The 21,231-nt window shown below is 45.6% G+C and overlaps 1 protein-coding gene across 1 annotated transcript in view; it reads right to left on the minus strand.

Moving 5' to 3' along the window:
- The window catches only part of LOC124804964, a 77,999-nt gene that overhangs the window by 24,498 nt on the left and 32,270 nt on the right, over window positions 1–21,231 (minus strand). The window contains exons 4-5 of the mRNA XM_047265355.1: window positions 12,233–12,349; window positions 11,478–12,199 (exon numbers count right to left, since the gene is read on the minus strand). Of these exons, the coding sequence (XP_047121311.1) occupies window positions 11,478–12,199; window positions 12,233–12,349 (839 nt within the window). The remainder of the gene's footprint in view (window positions 1–11,477; window positions 12,200–12,232; window positions 12,350–21,231) is intronic.

A 21,231-nucleotide genomic window follows, 5' to 3' on the forward strand; every position in this document is an offset into this window, starting at 1 on the left:
GGATCTGTTGTACTTGTACCTAGTTTGAGGCGTACAACATTGCGCGCATTTCCGGCGAATGATCAAAACAAGGTCCTGTTGTACTAACTGAGATCGTTCTGTTTGTAGACGGGTTTCAGAAGGTAATAGATATTTCTCTGACTTAAATTGCAGAGATCAGATGGGTGAAGATAAATGCATACTCATCTATGCTTAGAAAGGGAGAATGCTTTTTTATTATTAAGTGAGTTTTGGCAGGAGTGAATATGATTTTATATATGCGAGTGGAAATTCTGAGCGAAGGGTGAATGACGTCAGGTTTGCTGGCTGGGGGAGACACTGTTTACATGTCCTGCAGGAGATGCAAGGGGGAGATAGAGATCTGCGCTATTCAGGAATCCATTTGTGCACTGTATGTCGTTATACAATAGCTGGAGAGCAGGTATAGGGAGAGCCCACTTCAGCATTCTGGTCCTGGGGCTGAGTGGACAGCTGTTTGGATGGACAGCTGTGTGGCTTTGACATGCCGCCGGCGGCACTCGGACACTCGCTTTGTGAGGCGCTATGGGATTAGTTTGAGCATTTAGTACTTGTTTCGGTGGTTATTGGATTAAGAACTGTAATATTGAAGGTCATGTCCTCAGCGGGACCTCTATGTAATTGAGTAAGTGTTTTTACATATTTGAAGATATGTTTGCCGGCCGCGGTGGTCTAGCAGTTCTAGGCGCGCAGTCCGGAACCGCGCGACTGCTACGGTCGCAGGTTCGAATCCTGCCTCGGGCATGGATGTGTGTGATGTCCTTAGGTTAGTTAGGTTTAAGTAGTTCTAAGTTCTAGGGGACTGATGACCACAGTAGTTAAGTCCCATAGTGCTCAGAGCCATTTGAACCATTTTGAAGATATGTTTCGCGAATTGTGATGTTAAGTTGATGGCGCAGTTTAGCTACCACTGTAAAAAAAATTAGCTGTCTGCTGCTGAAAGAAAGAAAGAAAGAAAGAAAGAAAGAAAGGGATGACCTTGCCCCCAGACCTGATGGATGAGTTATTGATAGCTGAATGATGCTATGTGTTCGGCTATAGGTGTCTCTAAATGGCAGGGCGAGATTTTTTTTAATGTGGAAATTTATGCAAGCTATAGATAGTGATATTCGAGTGCTAGTGACAACAGTTAAGAGCGGAAAAATAGGTACAAATCGAGCGCTGGCAGAATGTTGCGGCAATGGTAATAATATCTAATTAAAGGTGGAAAAGGTGGTAAATATGGACCAGGCTTTGAATATTGGTGTGAGTGTCGTATGTGCTTGATGCTCTGTATAAAAGTTTAACTCTTTAATTACGTTTGACATTTCTGGGTGTGTGTAAAATTAATTTTGCTGTTGAAAGTGCGAGAAAGATGAGTTGATTGGTGTTTAGATAGAGGCTACGTTTCTAATTCGAAAAGAGGGGATGAGAATGGAAAATTGTTTGATGGGCATGGTTTGTGGGTCGATATATGAGTGTCAAGATAGGGTTGAGGACGTTTGCGTATGTTGATGGTGGGACGGGTGTGAGGTTAGATGCGGTGGGAGGTGTAAATTAGATCTTATTTAAAAAAAAAATGTTGTAAAGTAAGAATAATATTGAGAAGGGTTTAGATGGCTGGTCACGCGACGAGGCGAGAGCAGGGATGTGTAGTTATGTTTAGTTAAAGGGCGGTGTAATGTCTTGTGAGGAGCAATGCGCAGTGTGCTACAGTGTCATAGGAGGTAAAGACATGTGCTGCTATGATGTGCCTAGCGTGTAGAGGCTGCGCTTTGGAATTATGCTACGTTGATATAAAGTTGACTTTCACCAGCGTTCGGTGGTCGCGGCTCGGAATCGCAGTCCTGGACGGACGTATGTGTGTGCTTTGACCACTGACGAGCGTGTTGACCGCGCCAACTCACGCTTGCAGAAGCCGAGTAGGGGCTGTGCGAGGCCTGAAATCAGACGGATGGGTGACTTGACGATCCTTTGGGCAGGCTGCGGAGTGGGGGTACCTACGCTCGTCTGCTGAGTTATTTTGCGAGCGGATCTGCAGGCTCTGCTATGCGTTATTAGGATAGTTTACGAGTACTGAGCGTATCTACACATCTTGGCTCTGAGCACTATGCGACTTAACTTCTGAGGGCATCAGTCGCCTATAACTTAGAACTAATTAAACCTAACTAACCTAAGGACGTCACACACATCCATGCCCGAGGCAGGATTCGAACCTGCGACCGTAGCAGTCGCTCGGCTCCAGACTGTAGCGCCTAGAACCGCACGGTCACTCCGGCCAGCTATCTACACATCTGTGTGATGTATTATTTAGTAGCAGTTTGCTACAGTGTGTACTGAAATTATGATTGGGTGCATGTCTGTGGGCTGTGCAACATGGGCCAGGGCACATCTGGGATTGGTGTTTTGTGATAGCGTGATAGATATCCTGTATGATTAAATAAGTTGTTCGAAGAAATAAATAGAGTGTTCTCAGTGAATACACGCGGCTGCAGCGCACCATCTCGGTTGCATGCGAGTAGTGAATGTTTTCCCAGCCTTGTTAATCGTGTTTGTCAACGAGCTATGAGCTATTCTGACAATAGACGTGAAGGCAGATCCAGACCTGAGACGCCGGCGGTATACATGAGAAGAACAATGCAACTTTCACATGTGTCGGCTGTCACGAGCGCTCAGAAGCTGAACTTGGCTAGAGACGCTGGAACCCGCTTCCCCACCGACCGCATGCGCGCGCGGCCTGCCTTGGAGTGTAATCTAAGGCGCATAGGCGATATTAATTTCTCCGGTGATAGGTGCGAATGCGAATGTGTTCAGGTCATGTTTGGGGGAGGCCGAGCAGAGACTTTTGGTCGGTTTGGCAGCTGGTGGTGTTTGGGCGTGTCTGTTGCACTATTTTGCGAGTATGTCTGTGCACTGTGCGGTGCTTTATTTCGAGAGTTTAAGAGTACAGAGCTCGTCTGCTGATATTGTGTACTGCATTATTTAAGAGCTGTTTGCTATTTGCTGAAATTAGGAGTTGTTTACCTGTTTGTGGCCTGTGTCAGATGACTACAATCGGATCAGAGCGGGTGTTTTGTGACAAATATACTCCACGACTAAATAAAAGGGCCCCAAATAAATAGAGTGCAGCCCTTTCTTACTTCCCCGAGCAGCACAGCGCAGTGTGAGCTGTTTTTGTGCAATAACGGCAATCTGGTCAGAATGTGAGTGAGTAGACAAATAACTGGACAAATTTATCTCTAGAGGAGTTACAGGTCTGGATTGGAATGAATATCTTGATGGGTGTGGTTGTGTTGCCAAGTGTAGTGCACTACTGGAGTTCAGAAACTGTCTTATGTCAGCCTTACATATCGAGACCTATGAGCAGTAAAAGTTTCAAAAAGATATGTCGCAAATAAATAAAGTACACTCGTTCCTCCTTCCATTAGCCTATGCACTGCAATTATTTACGAAAATTAGCAGTTGTTTGGCTATTTGTAGGTAAATGTTTTGCATTATTTACGAGCTGTTCGCATGTCTGAAGGCTGTGCTATGAGTTATTTTTAACTGTTTACAATTAGCAAGCGTGTGTCTAGAACATTATAAATGAGATATGTAGGAGTGTTTGCAGGTCTGTATAATGTGGGACATGTCGGTGTGGTACATATACTCCATTCCTAAATAAAGTAAATTCGTTCCTCCATCCATGGACCTAGTGCAGGGTGAGTCCGTTTACCAGAAATATGTAGGAAGAGGTTGAGTGCTGGTGGCTTAGTTTGAAACAATTTTCTTAGGTTGGTGGCAGAAGCGCAAGTGAGCTTTGTTTACTGGCGGATTTCAAACTTGGCGCTGGTTCCTAGGAGAAGGAGGTGGCGGTCTGGTCCTCTAAAAGTAGTTAAAATTAGGGAGTTGAACACGTTTGCATACGTATATGAAATTCTAAATTCAATTATTTAATATAGCGGGGTGGTGAGAGTGAATCAACGAGTGTTCTCGCGACGAGCAAACACGCTGTTGTACCGTCATGGTGAATTCCACTGTCGGTCAAACTCTGGTGCCAAACGTACCCTTTGTCCGGCACACGGTCGACAGGTTCCATCCTGTCCAGCATTAAGTGCTCGCGGGTGCTGAAAGTTGTTTACGTAGTTGGACTCTGAGGCGAGCGCAGCTGACCGTTTGTGGCGGGACCCTGAGGCACCGCTTGCCGCATACCTAGTGCGCTGGCCGTGGGGATGTGTGGGCACTGCTGGTCGCTTGACTTCAGCCAGCCAGGGAGCTGCCAATGGAGCAGGCTCAGCCGGCCGCACGTACGTCAGCTGCGCTCTGAGTTTCACTGTGTGAGCTCGGAGAAGTCACTTGGGACACATCTGCATGAGCATAATGTCTGAAATAAAGAGTCATTTTACAGGCATTTACAGAAGGCTATGTCTGTCGCGTGTATGGAGGGTGTGTGACGTAAGTGAGATGGCGGCGCAGCGATTGTACAGTTATTACACACATTTGAGAGTGAGTCAATTAGTGGGCATTTTAGTGCGGTCCAAACGTGCTGTTATATAGTCATGGCGGATCCCACTGTCGAGCAAACTTTGCCGTCAAAAGTGTAGCACTGCGTTCTCGCTCGCACAGGGACACGTGGTGGATGGAGAGCGATCGGCATCGACAGGTTTGAACGTGGCGCCAAAAGTGTGGCAGCGAACGGACGACCGTTGTGTGATTCAGTTCCGAGGGAGACAATTTTGGTGGGAAACGTGCGAAGGCGACGAATACACGTGGTGAGCCGACAAGGGGCCGCTGTGACATCAAACACGACATGTTCTAGCGTGTCCAGCGAAAACATGTTTACGACGTGGGAGCGATAGCTGGGCTCGCCCCCTGCGCTAGTGGCTGGCCGCCTCAAGTGACAGGCATAGGCAGTGTCTCCGCGCGCTGGCCAGGGGTGGCGAGGATTTGAAGTAATTCAGTTGGAGCGCGGACGTCGTGGTGACTGCATTGCGATATCAAAGATGTGTGTGCTGACTGTGTTGGAGAACAAGTGATGAATGTATTGCTCGAAAATTGTAATTTGAATTTGGCGCAAGTTTCTAGTGGATGTAGGTCTATAATAATAATAAATAATAATAATAATAATAATAATAATAATAATAATAAATGATAATGAATGATAATAAATGATAATGAATGATAATAAATGACAATGAATGGTAATGAATGTTAATAAATGATAAAGAATGTTAATGAATGATAATCAATATCATAATAAAGATAAGTACGGTTTTTGCATGCATTATACTGTTGGAATTCAAACTTCCCGCCATTTTTTCTTCTGCAGGCTTAGGTTATTTGGCATAGCACAATTGGTCTATTTTCCCGCCAAAATTCAAACTTCCCGCCATTTTTTCTTGAGGTTAGGTTAGTGGACGTAGCACAATTGGCCTATTTTCCCGCCAAAAGCCGCCATCTTGGATAACGTCATGCGATGTTGCCAAGGCTACATGCCGCCATCTCGGATGACGTCATCGCCGCCATCTTGAATAAATTTGGCAACAATGCAGCGTGTCTTGACGCATAGGTTGTCCCTCTACATGCGCATGCCTTCATCAAAGAACGACTGCTATCCTGGCTTGCTGTATCGTCCATTGAATATATTTGCAGTATGATTAGGCGGAAGTATGTTCTTCACTGTCATCCACATACCGCTGCTGACGCTTTGCGGTCTATAATATAAACCTCGAGGAGGAGGATTATAAAGGAAAATAGGTACCCCTACGCTCTCTGGAATCAATACCGTGATGTTAAGTGACTGTAACTGTAGAAACGAGTTATTAACACCATAAATAACTCTCAACTTTAGGGATTACGTGCAGTTTTAAAATCCTAAGGATTTGTTCATTCCCGTATGCCTTATATGTGGTATAAAGTTCATGTAAGGTGCATTGTCGGTTAGCGCTATTGTTTAGATCACAACGGAATACTAAGACTTACTTCCCGCGTGGAATTGTAGGATTTCATTTCAAAGTTTACGTTGTTCGTGTTGAACAAACTCGCTAGTCTCGCCAATTTCCCTGAAAAAATTTTAGTACGTGAGGAGGTAACAATCAGGAAGTCCTGCCAGAGGTAGTGCATGCTATTTGGAATACTGTTATATATTTAAGACACTTTTGTTCAGTGAGGGCATTCTGAAACTTTGTAGATAGAAAACAGCGCACCGAATATGTTCAAAATACAAAGAGCTTATATGTGATAGTGACTGTGAACTAAAACATAAGGTTTCATTTCAAAGGACCCATTCAAACTTTCGGCCGACGAAACTCACTTTACACTTTTGTTCTCCGCCACGTAACACATTAGTCTCGAGGTTCAAAATGCTTCAAATGGCTCTGAGCGCTATGGGACTCAACTGCTGAGGTCATTAGTCCCCTAGAACTTAGAACTAGTTAAACCTAACTAACCTAAGGACATCACAAACATCCATGCCCGAGGCAGGATTGGAACCTGCGACCGTGGCGGTCGCGCGGTTCCAGACTGTAGCGCCTTTAACCGCTTGGCCACCCCGGCCGGCTGGAACGTACAGTTTGTGGTAAATGTATTCTTTACATCTAAAAATGTCACCATGCCTTCTTCGTAGTTTTTTGCACAATTACACATGTTTATTATTTTCATCATACCGGAAGCTGTCTTACGTCTTGAGTCAGTATTATTTTGTCTGCAGCGGCAGAGGTCACTTATGCATTTGCTAAAATCTGTCACAAAGGTACATAACGGATACTCCATCTACTGGTATCCTCGCTTTATAATCTGGCTCCTGTTCGTCTATATCATACACGAATAGTGTTCAGTATAAAATTAGTGGATCTATCAAAGTTACTCCTTAATTACTAGTACACAACGCAACGCTTATTACGCTGAGAAGTGTAGCTGGTTAACATGATTCAAAATTATGTCTAATTAATATTCATAAATGTACTACGATGCATGGCTAATATTTAACAGCCACCACAGATCTAAAATGAGGAAATACAAACTAAAAATTTATCAGTGGGTTTATAAAACAAGAAAATGGATATTAAATGTGCGAATAAAGTGACAAAATTACGTAATAATTACCGACTACGCGTCTAGTTCTCGGTGGTGTACTTTTAGATGACTCGTACATTTTATTCGCACATTTAATGTCCTTTTTTTGATTTTATAAACGTACTGATATCGTTTAGTTTATGTTTCCTAACTTTTAGATCTGATGATGGCTGCTAAGCCAAAACTGGTTATCAGTTTTAGAACAGTAGCATGTGACCAAGACATTAACTGCTGTAGTCTAATCCGATAAAAAAGTCGACGGTCTCTCCAGTGGGTCAAATGGCCTCATTTCGTTAGTATGCAAAACACTCTGTGACACTATTTCGTTTGACTTTCCAATGTCATAGAAATATTCGCAGAAAATTTCGCAAAAAATCGTCTCATTAATTACGACAGGAAGTTGTAACTTGCGGAACGTGCCTAGAATAGGTCAGAAAGTGGTGTATTAAGATGTGACCACGATCGGTCTCTGCTTCCTTAGTCAATGGAATGTAAATTACTAGGTTCGACTTCAGCAGACAAAAATGTAGGCCAGAGGCAATCATACCGTCAAAGATTACCCTAACCGAATGTAGTAAAATGGTTTACTAAGTTTTAATTTCCGCGAGTGTGATGCAGATCTTATTTCTCTCATCCGCACAGGCTTCTTTAAAGTGTTTTCTGTCTTTAGCAGAATAATCTAGCCCGCATGATTACGTAGCACTTTGCGCAACTAATAGTGATGCTTAAACGACCTCACTTTTCCTAGTTTCTTAATCTGGTTTCAATCTGTGTTCAAGACACTGGAACTAAAGTTTTGCATGACCGAGATATGTCATGCAGGTATTTTGCTATTGTGACTGCTCCTGTACCGATCGGAAGGTCACTCCTGATGTTGTTCATATACATGTACACCGTTATCAACAGCGGTATCTACGTGCAGAACGCCACACTCGAGTGGATTTAAGCTTTTCAGTTGAAGGTAAAGCACCAATACAGACGCATCAGAGACTTCTGTAGAGCAACAGACTGGACACCCATCATGCCGCCAAGGACAATCGTGACCAGTGATCTGATCCTCATCATCACGTTACACGTAAAAGGGTTGTCAGCAGGGGAAGTTGGCCGACGGTTGCACTGGAGTCAAAGTGATGTGGTGTGGAAATGGAACCGGCTCCAACTGACTGGCATTGTTGAGGACTTACACCGCACAGATCGTTCACGTTCAACAGCTGCACAGAATGATCGATATCTACGACTGTTGAGTCAAAGAAAACGTGGGTTGAGTGCTCCAGAACTGAATACGGCGTTCGAAGAGACTACAGGGGTTGTATCACATCAGACTGTTAGGAGATGATTGCATGATGCAAATCACCATTTCCGACGACCGTGGCGAGCACCGCAGACTCCGTTATAGGTGGAAAAGAAATCACGCAGAATGGACACCCCAGGATTTGCGTCGGGTGTTGTTCCCGTACAAAACTCGGATCTGTTCGTACCCTGATAACCGTAGACAACGTGGTTGGTGAGAACCCGCTAATTTGGAACTCCTTCAACATCATATCCCATATGTGCAACAAGGTGTTGGTGGAGTGATGTTCTGGGATGACTGTTTTTGAACGTCGACAACTGCGACGTACTCTGCTGGACGTATGCAGAATCGTGATTGAACGGTGGGAAAGTCTGGACCACAGATTCCTTGGCGATCTCATCGATGGTATGCCACGGCAGATTCAAGCCCGCATCCGGACAATGGGGCTATTATTGACGTAGCTCAAGAGTGCTGTGAAAAAGCTCCCATGGGAAACAGACGATTTTGTCATTACACAAATGTTTGCTTTTTTGGTTGGCTAATCTGGAGACATTGCAGATGAATGAATATATACGCATGCGTCAGAGCCCATTTTTGTTTTTGTGCCACGAATTTTATAAGTAAGGGATGATGCTAGAGATTTGTTTTAATGAGTGTAATTGCGCAGGTGATAATCAACCAAAGCATTATCTATAGCCCTATTAAAGTTACTTGACAGTTGACGTCTCTCACTTGTCACTACAGTGTTGCCGCATCGGTTGCCGGCAACCGCTCAGTTATAGGAGACAACAAACACGGCGAGTCACTTTAGAAATGCCGATAATGTGTAACGCGGATCAATGTTGGAAGCGGCTACCGCGAGGTACGACAGAAAAGCGAGATGCTCTATCGACAGCTGATTTTAAGTGAACAGTGACTGAACTGCGGCAGACAACTAGTTCTGTAGCCCTGAAACTAAACTCTTGTCCTAACCGAACCACAACCTCGTGGTCTGCAGTGTGTGCGAGAAAAAGGCAGTCAACAGTGTGCGGCAAAAGTAATCTTGACGAGCTTGGTTACTTGAAACTATCCTCACACTGTCTAGACGAGCTGCCGCTTTACCAACTGATGAGCAGTCCTGGTTGTACATTATAGGGGCACACGCAGGCTCCAAACCTAAAAAGAATGATAGGAAGAAAAATAAGAGCAACGATGTTGCATTCGCATATTTATGACCGTGATGACTCAGTTGCTCACGCAATGTCATGCAAAACTTATCTAACGCAAACGGATCTCTATGAGATAACTGGATACGAGACGTTGAGTCGCGTTTTGTACGGAAGAGTACAGTAGTGTTTGGTTGGTGCATTGTATGAAACATGTATTTAGATAACATCGTTGTGTGTGTGTGTGGGGGGGGGGGGGTGGAGGGGGTGGCGGCGTGTGTGTTGTTTTTGGTGTGGTTATCGTGTGTGATGAAATACGCATAAGAGGACCAGACCCAGGATTCGGAATCCAAACACATCAAGAAAGAAAGCCTGACAAAGAACTGGAAGTGAAATGACCGATTTTTGTCGCAGTTTGGCAATGGCGAACGGTTTGGGCGTGATGTTGAGTACTCTCACTGGAGGAAACAAGCTCCAACACGTGAGATGTCGACTATCGAGTAATTTTAATCGGACTGCAGTTTCCTCGAGCTTAATACACTGTGGTGACAAGAATCCTGGTGCAGCTGCGTGTACACATACAGACGGCGGTAACATCACTTACTCCAGGTACTGGCGGAGCTGTCATTTGTAATTCACGTGATTCATGTGAAAATGTTTCCGACGTGTTTAGCCGTATGACGGAAATTAACGACTTTGAACGCCGAATGGTAGTAGAAGCTAATGCATGGGATAATCCTTTCCTAAATCGTTAGGAAATTGGAGTATTCCGTGATCCACAGTGTCAAGAGGGAAAAAAAAGCAAAGAAAAAGAAAAAAACAGCAGCCGGTCATTTTGTCACCTGATGCGGATACGGTGGGGCATGTGGTTAACACACTGTCTCCCAGCCAGCCATTGTCAGTTTTCGTGTCGGGTGACGCTACTTCTCAAGCAAATAGCTCCTCAGTTGGGCTTCCCACTTGCCAACAGCTCTCTGCACAATCGGACGGTGACCCATCCAAGTGCTAGCCAAGCGCGACAGCGCTTAACTCGGGTGATCTGACGGGAACCTGTGTTACCACAATGGCTAGGCCGTTGGCGTCAAGAGTGGTCGGAGAATACAACATTCCGGGCAATACCTCTCATCACGTACAATGCGGGGCCCTGCGGCCTTCACTTAACGACCGAGGGCAGCGGCGTTTGCGCACAGTTATCAGTGCTAACAGACAAGTAACAGTGTGTGAAATAACAGCGGAAATCAATGTGGGACGAACATATCTGTTACTGCAGTGCGGTGAAATTTTGAGTTAATGGGATATTGCAGCAGACGACATCACCTGCAGCTCCTCTCCTAGGCTTGTGACAATACACGGACTCCACGGAAAACCGTGATCTGGTCAGATGAGTCTCGATTTCAGTGGTAAAAGCTGACGGTGGTCCCAAGTTGTCAACAAGGCACTGTACAAGCTGTCGGTGGCTTCATAATAGTGCGGTCTGTTTTTATATGGAATGGACTGGGTCCTCTGTCCCAACTAAACCGATCATTAATTGGAAATTGTTATTTTCGGCTACGCGAAGAACGTCGGTTTGAAGAACATACTGGACAATTCGAATGATTTAGCCACCCACATCGCCCGGCATAAATCCCATCGACCATATACCGGAGATAACAGAGAGGTCACTTCGTGCACAGAAACCCACAGCGGTAACAATTCCGCAATTTTGGACTGCTACAGGGGGAGCACGACTCCATATTTATGCACGGGATTTGCAACGACTTTTCGAGTGCATGTCACGTCTAGCTGCTGCACTACGCGGCCAAAAGGAGGTCCGACACGATATTAAGAAGTATTCCGTGACTTTTGTCACGTCGGTGTACGTTACGGAGCGGAAGACCGACTGTGCAGTTTCAGTTTCACCAGCCGAATATTAGGTTCCTACGAAATTAACACGGACTTTTACTTCGTAAAAGAGATGTCGGTGGAGTGCAAAGAAAGGCGGTTACCTTCACCGGCGCTCGGCTGCTCTTCCTTGGTGGTGACAGTGACGGAAGCGCCGTTCTCCTCCACGTCCTCCGCTTCCTCCCAGATCATGCCGAGCTGCGACGTCGCGATGGGCGGCACGGCGGCCACGTCCGCCGGCGTCACCAGGTCGTCGCGGTAGGCGTTGTTGAGGCTGCGGTAGAAGGCCTCGTCGGGGACGTGCAGCACGTCGTCGGCACCCGACGCCGCCGCCGCCGCCGCAGCAGCAGCAGCGGCCGCCGCCGCCGCCGCCACGGCCGCCGCGCGCCGCTCCGCCGCCCCCGCAGCCGCCGCCGCCGCCGACGGGCCGGCCGACGCCGACGCCGACGCGGTCTGCTGCAGCAGCGACGTGATCTCCCGCGAGAGCCGCTCCGCCTCCAGGTCCTCGGCCGTGACGACGGGCACGCGCTCGTCGCCCGCCTCGCCGGTGCCCACCGCCGTGTAGAAGTCGAGCAGCTGCGCGATCACGGCCTGCTGCTCGTACAGCAGCAGTTCGAGCTTCTCGAGGCGTTCCCACATCTTGAGGTACTCCTGCGACAGCAGGTCGAGCGCCCTCCACGCGTACTTGAGCTCGGTCTCGAGGATGCTGAGCCGCGACCCGAGGCGCTCCATGAAGTCGCCGATGATGAGGTCGACGCTGTGCGCGTAGCTGCCGACGCCGACGCCGACGCCGAGGCCGAGGCCGACGCCGACGCTGGCGGCGGCGGCGGCGCTGCCCCCGGGCGGCGGCGGGGACCCGGCCGGCGAGGCGCCCGGCGCGCTCGGCCCGCAGCCGGGCTGCGCCGTCTGCGGCTGCGGCTGCGGCTGTGGCTGCGGCGCGGTCGCCTCCATGGCTGCCTCCTCAGCTGAGCGCAGCTGCTCCCTGCCGAACAGAGAGTGTCCGTCGCTGCCGACTATCTGCACTGTCGTTCTAATCTCGTTCGGTACTGTCGCACCACGTCCGCATTCGGAGCGGCGGGGGCAATGCGAAGGCGTCTACACACTAACAGAGAACCCTTCGTGTGCGAGGTCGCAAGTTCAGTCTTTATTACGACTTATTCGAAAATATTGTGTTATCAATTATGATAGAAAAAATATTAGCTGCTAACGACTCACCGAGCGCATCGGGAGGCAGACAAAATGAGTGTCCGATAGGCGCAGAGATCAACCTTGTGTGGGACGTATACAGTAAGCTTCAGAAAATGAGTACACACTGAATGAAAAATGACGCGCCACAATGATCCTAAACGTTCGCACAATCGAGTTCAAAGACCGAGTCCTTGCGATTACAAACCGATCGGTACTTTCAACCTGGTATCCACTCTTAAGGGGAGTCGGAACGATGAAAATGACAAAATTAACGTTTTTTGGTATTTTTGATAGTAAAATTATTTCGAGTTTTCTGAATAAAACGAATCAAGTTACACCATTCTAAATGTGTTTTTTATCGCTGCGAAGTTGACGCGCCGCGTAAACGGTTGTAGCGACTCGGTGTGTCACCTCTGACGGCACCGATCGCTGGCTGCAAGCACGATATCTTTGCGGAATTAGACAGCGTTTTGTTTTCCAACGTTGTATGGCTTTATCTCTGTGACAAGTGACTCTTCACATCGCTAAACATAAACGCTATACCGTGTATGTTGACTTGTGGAGTTTGCTTTGTATTTTTTAGCTGTTCAATTTTGCGTATTTGACGAATTTTTCTCGTACCTGTTTTACGTATTTGGTTTGTGGATATCAATATGCCCCGTTTCAGCAATCGAGTGTTTAAGAAAAGGAACAGTGATTGGAAGATGAAATTTTTTGTTGTTTCGAAGGGAGATGCTGCTCAGACTGCTTCACCGACTACTCCAAATGAATGTGATATAACTCCTTCCAGCAAGAAACTTTGTGACAGGAAAGAAAAGTTTGAAAACTATGAAAGTGACAGAAATTATTTGAATGAAATAATTAACATTTCCTTGCTCTCTAATATTTTGAAACATAACGTATTATGCCAAGTTTGCAAAGAAAGAGGACTGGAATTGAAAATAACTTCACACATTGGTTTGACATGTAAAATGTTATTGAAGTGTAACAAATATGCTGCAGAAGTTTCGTTTTCTAATTGTAACAGCATTCCTCGTAGTGGTAATAGTGGAAAGAAGGTGTATGATATAAATGTTAGGCTAGCGTTGCATTGGTAAGGGCAGTGCTGCAAGGACAATGTTATGTGGAACTATGAACTTGCCAAAACCACCAACCAGGTTTGGATTTTATAATGAATTGGTGGGATCTTCTGCTGAAGATATTGCTCAAGCAACAATGAAGAAAGCAGTTGAAGAAGCTGTGACAGATAATGGAAATTGTAGATATTTAACTGTTGCTTTAGATGGATCATGGCAACGTAGAGGTCATAAATCTCTAAATGGAGATGTGACAGCTACCCGTGCAGACAGTTGCAAAGTAATTGATGCTGCTATTCTCTCAAAACATTGTAGATGTAAGGGCAATACGAAGGACGAACATAGTGAAAGTTGTGAAGCAAATTTTCACGGCACGAGTGGAGCGACGGAAGTAAAGGGAGTGAAAGCAATTTTTTCCAGATCACAGGAGTGGTATAATGTACGATACAATAACTATCTAGGATATGGTGATTCTAATGGATATAAAGCTGTAGAGGAACTCAAACCTTCTGGCAATGAAATTCACATTAAAAAACAAGAGTGCATTAGACATGTGCAGAAGTGCATGGGGGCTCGCTTACGCAAACTAAGGCAGACATTAGGATCCCAGAAACTTAGTGATGGTAAGACCCTTGGAGGAAGATTGACAGATGAAGCAGTTGATAGATTCCAAAGGTATTATGGGTGTGCAATTAGGCAGAATACAATATGAGGAGAGCAGTATGGGCATTATTTTTCCATACTGCATCAACAAATGAGCACCCCAACGTGCACTGTGCCCCACAGGTGATGACTCATGGTGTAAGTACCAATCAGGAAAGGAATATGCCCATAAAAACAGTTTGCCAAATACTGTAAGTAAGCCCATATTAAGAGATTTATCACAGCCAAGTTTATTAGAAAAGTGTTTACATGGGAAAACACAAAATACAAATGAAAGTGTAAATAATTTAATTTGGATTAGGATTCCCCAAAGAGTGTTTGTACAGATAAAAACATTGGATTTTGGAGTGTATGATGCAGTGGAAACATACAATGAAAGAAACATTATCAAATGTGATGTGCTGAAACGTTTAGGTTTCCAACCAGGACACAACACCATTTACACAATGCGCCTAATTGATGAAAGACTAAGAGGTGAAGGAAGAAGAGACAAAAGCCTACAATATGCAGCAAAAAGGAAGAAAAGACCAGTGAAAAGAAAACTAACGCTGGAAAAGGAAGAGGATGCTGATAATCCATCATAAGGGGCAGGAATGTATTAAAAACTTTGGAAGCCATTTCCTGTAACTTTAAAATTTTCATCTTTGAGGAACATTTTCTCAAAAACTGCTAAATGTATATCAATAAAATTTATACACTATATTGTTTACTTCTTTTCCTCCATTTTCTTCATTTTTATAATAGATTGTAAAAAAATATTGTATAATTCAAGTGTTGTAGAAGAAAAAGTGCAAAATTAAAAAAAAATAAGCATCTGTTTTTTAAAAAAATTTAAAACAAAAACCAATAAATTTTTCTTAACATGGCATTATAACTTTGTAGAGAAATATTCACTGATCATGTAGCCCAAATTTCAGAGCAAGGTTCGCAGGAGAGCTTCTGTAAAGTTTGGAAGGTAGGAGACGAGGTACTGGCAGAAGTAAAGCTGTGAGGACGGGGCGTGAGTCGTGCTTGGGTAGCTCAGTTGGTAGAGCACTTGCCCCAGAAAGGCATAGGTCCCGAGTTCGAGTTTCGGCCCGGCACACAGTTTTAAACTGCCAGGAAGTTTAATATGTTTAATGGTTTTAGAATCATATTGGTGCAACATCGTTATGAAAACTACTGGAATGTGATGGCAAGAAACCGAATGCGAAACAATCTGCAGTGGAGATTATCGTGAAAGTCGCTATTTCCACTAATACGTTTTAAAGGCACGGAAAAAAACAAATATCTAGAGGCTGAATTTGTCCAGTGGTTCCAGGTGGTGTGAAATGCAATGTCACACACTTCACGGGAGGGATAGTTTGCACTAAAGGAGTATGATTTTTATACGCGGGCCGGAACCAAGAAAAAGCAAGATATTTTGTCCAGCTATTGGTCAAAACCAGTACTCACACCATAGCTGTAGTTTCAATACGAAAATTTCCCACTATTGCTTACTGTGACGTAAATATTCCCTACTGCCCTTACAAGAACACGCACGTGAGAAAGAATCATAGGAAGCAGAGCAACACCATCTTCTTGAAGCATAATAACTTTCCAGACAGTTTCCCATCCGCATTAACAGACGGCATAATAAATACGAATGCGTGAAGGCATTGATGTTAATTGATGATGATATAGCTTTCATGGTACCTCTAATTTCTAGGGTACCTTTCATACACATTTCCTCTTCAAAACCCGATTGGCTGGAGTTGAATACAAATTCCTTATTGAACGATCAGATAGGTTTATCTCATCTACAAACTTTCTGGCCGATTCCGCAGTTTGCTGTACATCGTTAAGTTGACGCTTTGTTTGAAATTTAGTTATCTTACATATTCAAATTCTGTAGCACTTTTTGAAGTTATGCAACCGTCCACTGCTTCTTGAAATATTCAATGCCGCGCTCATTTTGCAGTGCATAAGGTGGTAGGTCACTATTTCTTTTATCCTGTGAATTGTATCGAACATCCTTGAAATACACAAACACTAGTTTTTGTAGCAAGTGCATCTTGTTCCCTCTTGAATATCCGTAGTTCTTATGCACTACACCGGTCATATTGCTGCGGACTTATTAGAAATCTGTTCGTAGTTGAATTTTGCTGTGCTGTAGATAATCTTCCATGTATGTAACTACGTTTAGTGCCCGCTCTTTAGACAATGAGTGACCTTTACAACGTTTCACTTGAGGCGGGATTTGTGGCTTCCTCGCCGACGAGGATGATGAACTACACGGCTTTGACACCTACGTCAATATTACTTTCAGTTGTTCAGCACGTATCGTCATTATTGTACTCGTCATATACATTGTACGCACAGTCGAGCGTGTACGATACCAGACATTCCACTGATTCGTTTTGCAGGGACACTAATATTTCGTCTGCCACTTCTTTCTCACTCTACAAAGTTCTTTGGGTTCCTTTGCGACGAAATCAACTTCGGCAGCTGTTGTTATATGCACATAAAATACAGTGTTTGCTTTGTTTATCGTTTCCATTGCTTTGCTTTGTAGCAATACTGCTAGCACTGAAGTACTGTTATCAGTTACTCGCCCACTAAGCTGTTCAACTACACTCCGTAGCCTCTTGCTGTGCTCACCATTGGATACCTCCAGTCCTGCCCCCTGTTGCCATTAGCAGCCAATATTGTGGTTGCGCGGTAGACAATATGTGGGGCATCGAATGCGATAAACTCGTTGGCCTTCTGGGACCTCGACTCAAGGGTTCCTTTTAAACCAGTGAAGGGCAAAGAACGACAGCCAATGGACAGGCCGAACGTTGATTGTGGTGTCACCGCCAGACACCACACTTGCTAGGTGGTAGCCTTTAAATTGGCCGCGGTCCGTTAGTATACGTCGGACCCGTGTGTCGCCACTATCAGTGATTACAGACCGAGCGCCGCCACACGGCAGGTCTAGAGAGACTTCCTAGCACTCGCCCCAGTTGTACAGCCGACTTTGCTAGTGATGGTTCACTGACAAAATACGCTCTCATTTGCCGAGACGATAGTTAGCATAGCCTTCAGCTACGTCATTTGCTACGACCTAGCAAGGCGCCATTACCAGTTACTATTGATGCTGTAAAACATGTACCGTCAAGAGCGATGTTCACCAATTATGGATTAAAGTTAAGTATTCCCGCAGCTACGCACGTTTTTTGTTAGTCTCATTTCCTTGACCCGTTCCAGACCTCACGCCAGCCTGCGTGAGCTAAAACGCGTGCCTTTCGGTTTCCTCTCATAGTGGGTTGGCTGTCTTGCCAATCCACAACATTTTGGCGACGAGGCCACATGGCGTTCGTAACTATACTGCCCTGATTTACTTGTGTAATGGCTTCGCCACCATCTCCAGATGTACTGTCCGAATTTTATCGCTTATAGAACCAGGAGACGCAGGCCTCGCTGGATGCCCTTGGACAGCTCGTCCAGGGTCAATGTGCAATGCAAATCGATGCGGCAGCCGCCGCTCCACCGCTCACGCAGCCACAACACGCAGTTGCGCCAACTTTTGGTCCTTTTGATGCTGCACTGGAAAGCTGGACGGAATGGTCACGCCAATTTGGATTCCATCTCACCGCCTACAGAACTGAAGGTAACGAGCGGCAGCCTTTCTTATTATCTTCCGTCGGAGTGACCACGTACCGTGTGATAGTCAAATTATTTCCCGGACGCGACGTAGCAACTCTGTCCTACGAAGAAATTTTGTCTGCATTAGATGCATATTTCAAAGAATCAGTCAATGTAGTTGCGAAAAGGTGTACCTTCTTTCGTACAAAACGTACAGCAGGGCAGACTAATCGGGAGTGGGTTGCAACCTTACAAGGCCTTACTAGGGATTGTGCTTTTGAGTGTCAATGTAGACTGCCTTATTCAGATACTATGGTGCGTGATGCAATTGCACAGAACGTTTCTGATGTTCGTATAAGGGAACAGATTTTGAAACTAGTCAATTCCTCCCTTCAACAAGTGATGGACATATTGGATCGGCAGGACATACTTAACTTTGACCAGGAATCATTTGAAACTTCGCCACCCGTGTGTCAGGTTAACCGGCCCGCTGGGCGAGCTGCACGGAACAGTAAACAGCCCTCGCGCCCGATCGCACAGCTGCCACCAGGCTCTCAGCCACGTGCCCCGCGCCGGCGAGCAAATGCAGTGAAATCATGCCCACGGTGCGCTACTAGACATTTGCGTGAGAATTGCCCATCACGCCAAGCTATTTGCTTTTTCTGTAATAAAATAGGACATGTTCAAAGTGTTTGCCAGAAAAAGCTCCACTCAGAAGCTCACAACCATTCCAGGCCCTTTGCTTCGCGCCGAAATCGAACCAAGAATACTCAGGCTCGTGAAACTTCGCCCATGGAAATTCATGTAGTTCATTCCACTCCGCCCAGTGCCACTCTCTCTAACAGTGACTGTGTTCGTCCCACAAATAGTGTGCGTCGACATCGACGGAAATCCCGTCATGTCACAAGTGATTTTGTACCAGTGTCAGTTCACGTTGCACGAGACAGTCGCTCTTGTCGTCAGCAGGACAATAAACTTTTTGTAGACTTGGACATTAACGGCAAAGTGATACCATTCCAGCTCGATACCGGAGCTGCAGTTTCACTGATCAATCAAGACACATACAAACAGCTGGGCACACCTCCGTTGCGTGCCGCAAATGTTACGCTAACTACATATTCAGGTCACGGGCTCCCTGTGTTAGGACAGTGCAGCCTTCTTGCAACATACAAAGGACAAACAAATCTTGTGTCATTTTACGTCCTTCGTTCTTCTTCTGCAGTGAACTTGTTTGGTTTCGATTTATTTCAGTTGTTTAACTTGTCTATAGTCAATCAGGTCCTATCAGTGAACCAGACTGTGCCTTCAGACAGTGTTTCTCGTCAATGTGACGAATTTGCAGACATTTTTGCACCGGGCCTTGGTTGCGCTAAGAACTATAAAGCACGTTTGGAACTGAAAGTAAACGCGCAACCGGAATTTTTCAGAGCGCGCAATGTTCCCCACGCATTGCGTGATGAGGTCGCAAAAACATTACACAATTTGGAATCACAAGGTGTAATTGAACGTGTGCAGGCTTCTCTCTGGGCATCACCCTTAGTAATTTTGCAAAAACCTTCCGGAAAATTGAGACTTTGTGTGGACTTCAAGGCAAGAGTGAATCCACAACTGGTGACTGCAACTTTTCCTTTACCCCGCCCGGAAGATCTTTTTGACAAACTGTGCCCGGGTAAATATTTTTCGAAGTTGGACCTAGAAGATGCGTACTTGCAAATACCGGTGGACGAAGAATCCCAGCGCGTTTTGGTGGTTAACAAGCATCTTGGTTTGTGTCGCTTCAAACGACTGCCATTCGGGTGTACATCCGCCCCTGCATTGTTTCAGCAATATCTACAAACTGTTTGTGCGTCGGTCCCTACTGCAGCAAACTATCTGGTCGATATTGTGATCTCCGGAAAGACGGAAGAAGAACATTTAGCCAATTTCAGAACATTATTTCAGGTCTTGCGACAAAATGGTCTTCGCTTGCGGAAGGACAAATGTGTGTTTTTTGCTCGTGACTTACCCTATCTGGGACATGTACTCAATGCCCAAGGCATACATCCCAGTCCAGAGCACCTCCGTGCCATACAAGACTTGCCTTCGCCGCAGAATTTGAAGCAGCTACAGAGTGTGCTTGGGAAAATAAATTACTATAACAGATATGTGCCACATGCCTCTTCCATTTCAGCTCCGCTTCATCGCTTACGCCGTAAGGGTGTTCCGAACGCGCCTTTCGCCAGTTGAAATCGGCGTTGCTTTCCAATACTTGCTTTACGCCATTCGATCCCCGGAAGCCCCTTTTGTTGATGGTGGATGCATCGGATTTCGGGATCGGTGCTGTGCTGGCGCACAAAGATTGTTCGCACGATCGCCCTATTGCCTTTGCGTCCAAATTGCTCTCGTCTGCACAAAGAAATTATTCACAGATCGAGAAAGAAGCATTGGCTCTCGTATTTAGTGTTACAAAGTTTCTTGATTTATTGTATGGTCGTCACTTTACCATCATCACAGACCACAAACTTTTGACATCGCTTTTTCATCCGACCAAGCCTGTACGTCCACGTACAGCGCAGAAATTCATTCGCTGGTCTATTTTCCTCTCGCAGTACCGCTACGATATCTTGTATCGGTCCACTGCTAAGCACGGAAACGCCGATGCGTTATCCCGTTTGCCTGTTGCTGAGGACAGAGCATTCGATTCTTCCGAACTTGCTTGCATGTTCATTGATGCGGAAACCGATGACGTGGTCGAATCGTTTCCGATTGATTTTCGTCGTGTAGCTACAGCCACAGCTGCCGACCCTGTCCTTGCTACCGTTCTGCGTTTTGTTGCTACTCAATGGCCCTTGTCAAAGTCACGGATCGGGGATCCGTTGGTTCGCTGATTTTTTGCTCACAAGGAGAGACTTTTTGTACGACGTGGTGTTTTGCTGTTGCGTTCTGATAATGATCAGTCCAGGGTCGTGGTCCCACGTTCGTTACAGTCCTCTGTCTTACGGCTTCTCCACCAAGGAAATTGGGGTATAGTGGGAACGAAACAACTTGCTCGGCAGCACTGTACTTGGTTCGGAATCGATGCCGCGATTACGAATATGTGCTCTTCTTGCATGGTGTGTGCCGAACAACAATCAGCACCACCGCGGAAATTCTTTGCATGGCCAAAAGCCACTTCCCCTTGGCAACGCTTACACATCGATTTTGCTGGTCCATTCTGGAATGCTCGATGGTTGGTTGTGGTAGATTCATTCAGTAATTTTTCTTTTGTTGTCCGGATGTCTTCCACGACGTCATCTGCCACCATCCAAGAGTTATCCGCTATCTTTTGCATTGAAGGTCTTCCACCGACTGTTGTTTCCGACAATAACCCACA

Source organism: Schistocerca piceifrons, chromosome 7, assembly GCF_021461385.2.
Source record: "Schistocerca piceifrons isolate TAMUIC-IGC-003096 chromosome 7, iqSchPice1.1, whole genome shotgun sequence".
NCBI classification, from domain to species: Eukaryota; Metazoa; Arthropoda; class Insecta; order Orthoptera; family Acrididae; genus Schistocerca; species Schistocerca piceifrons.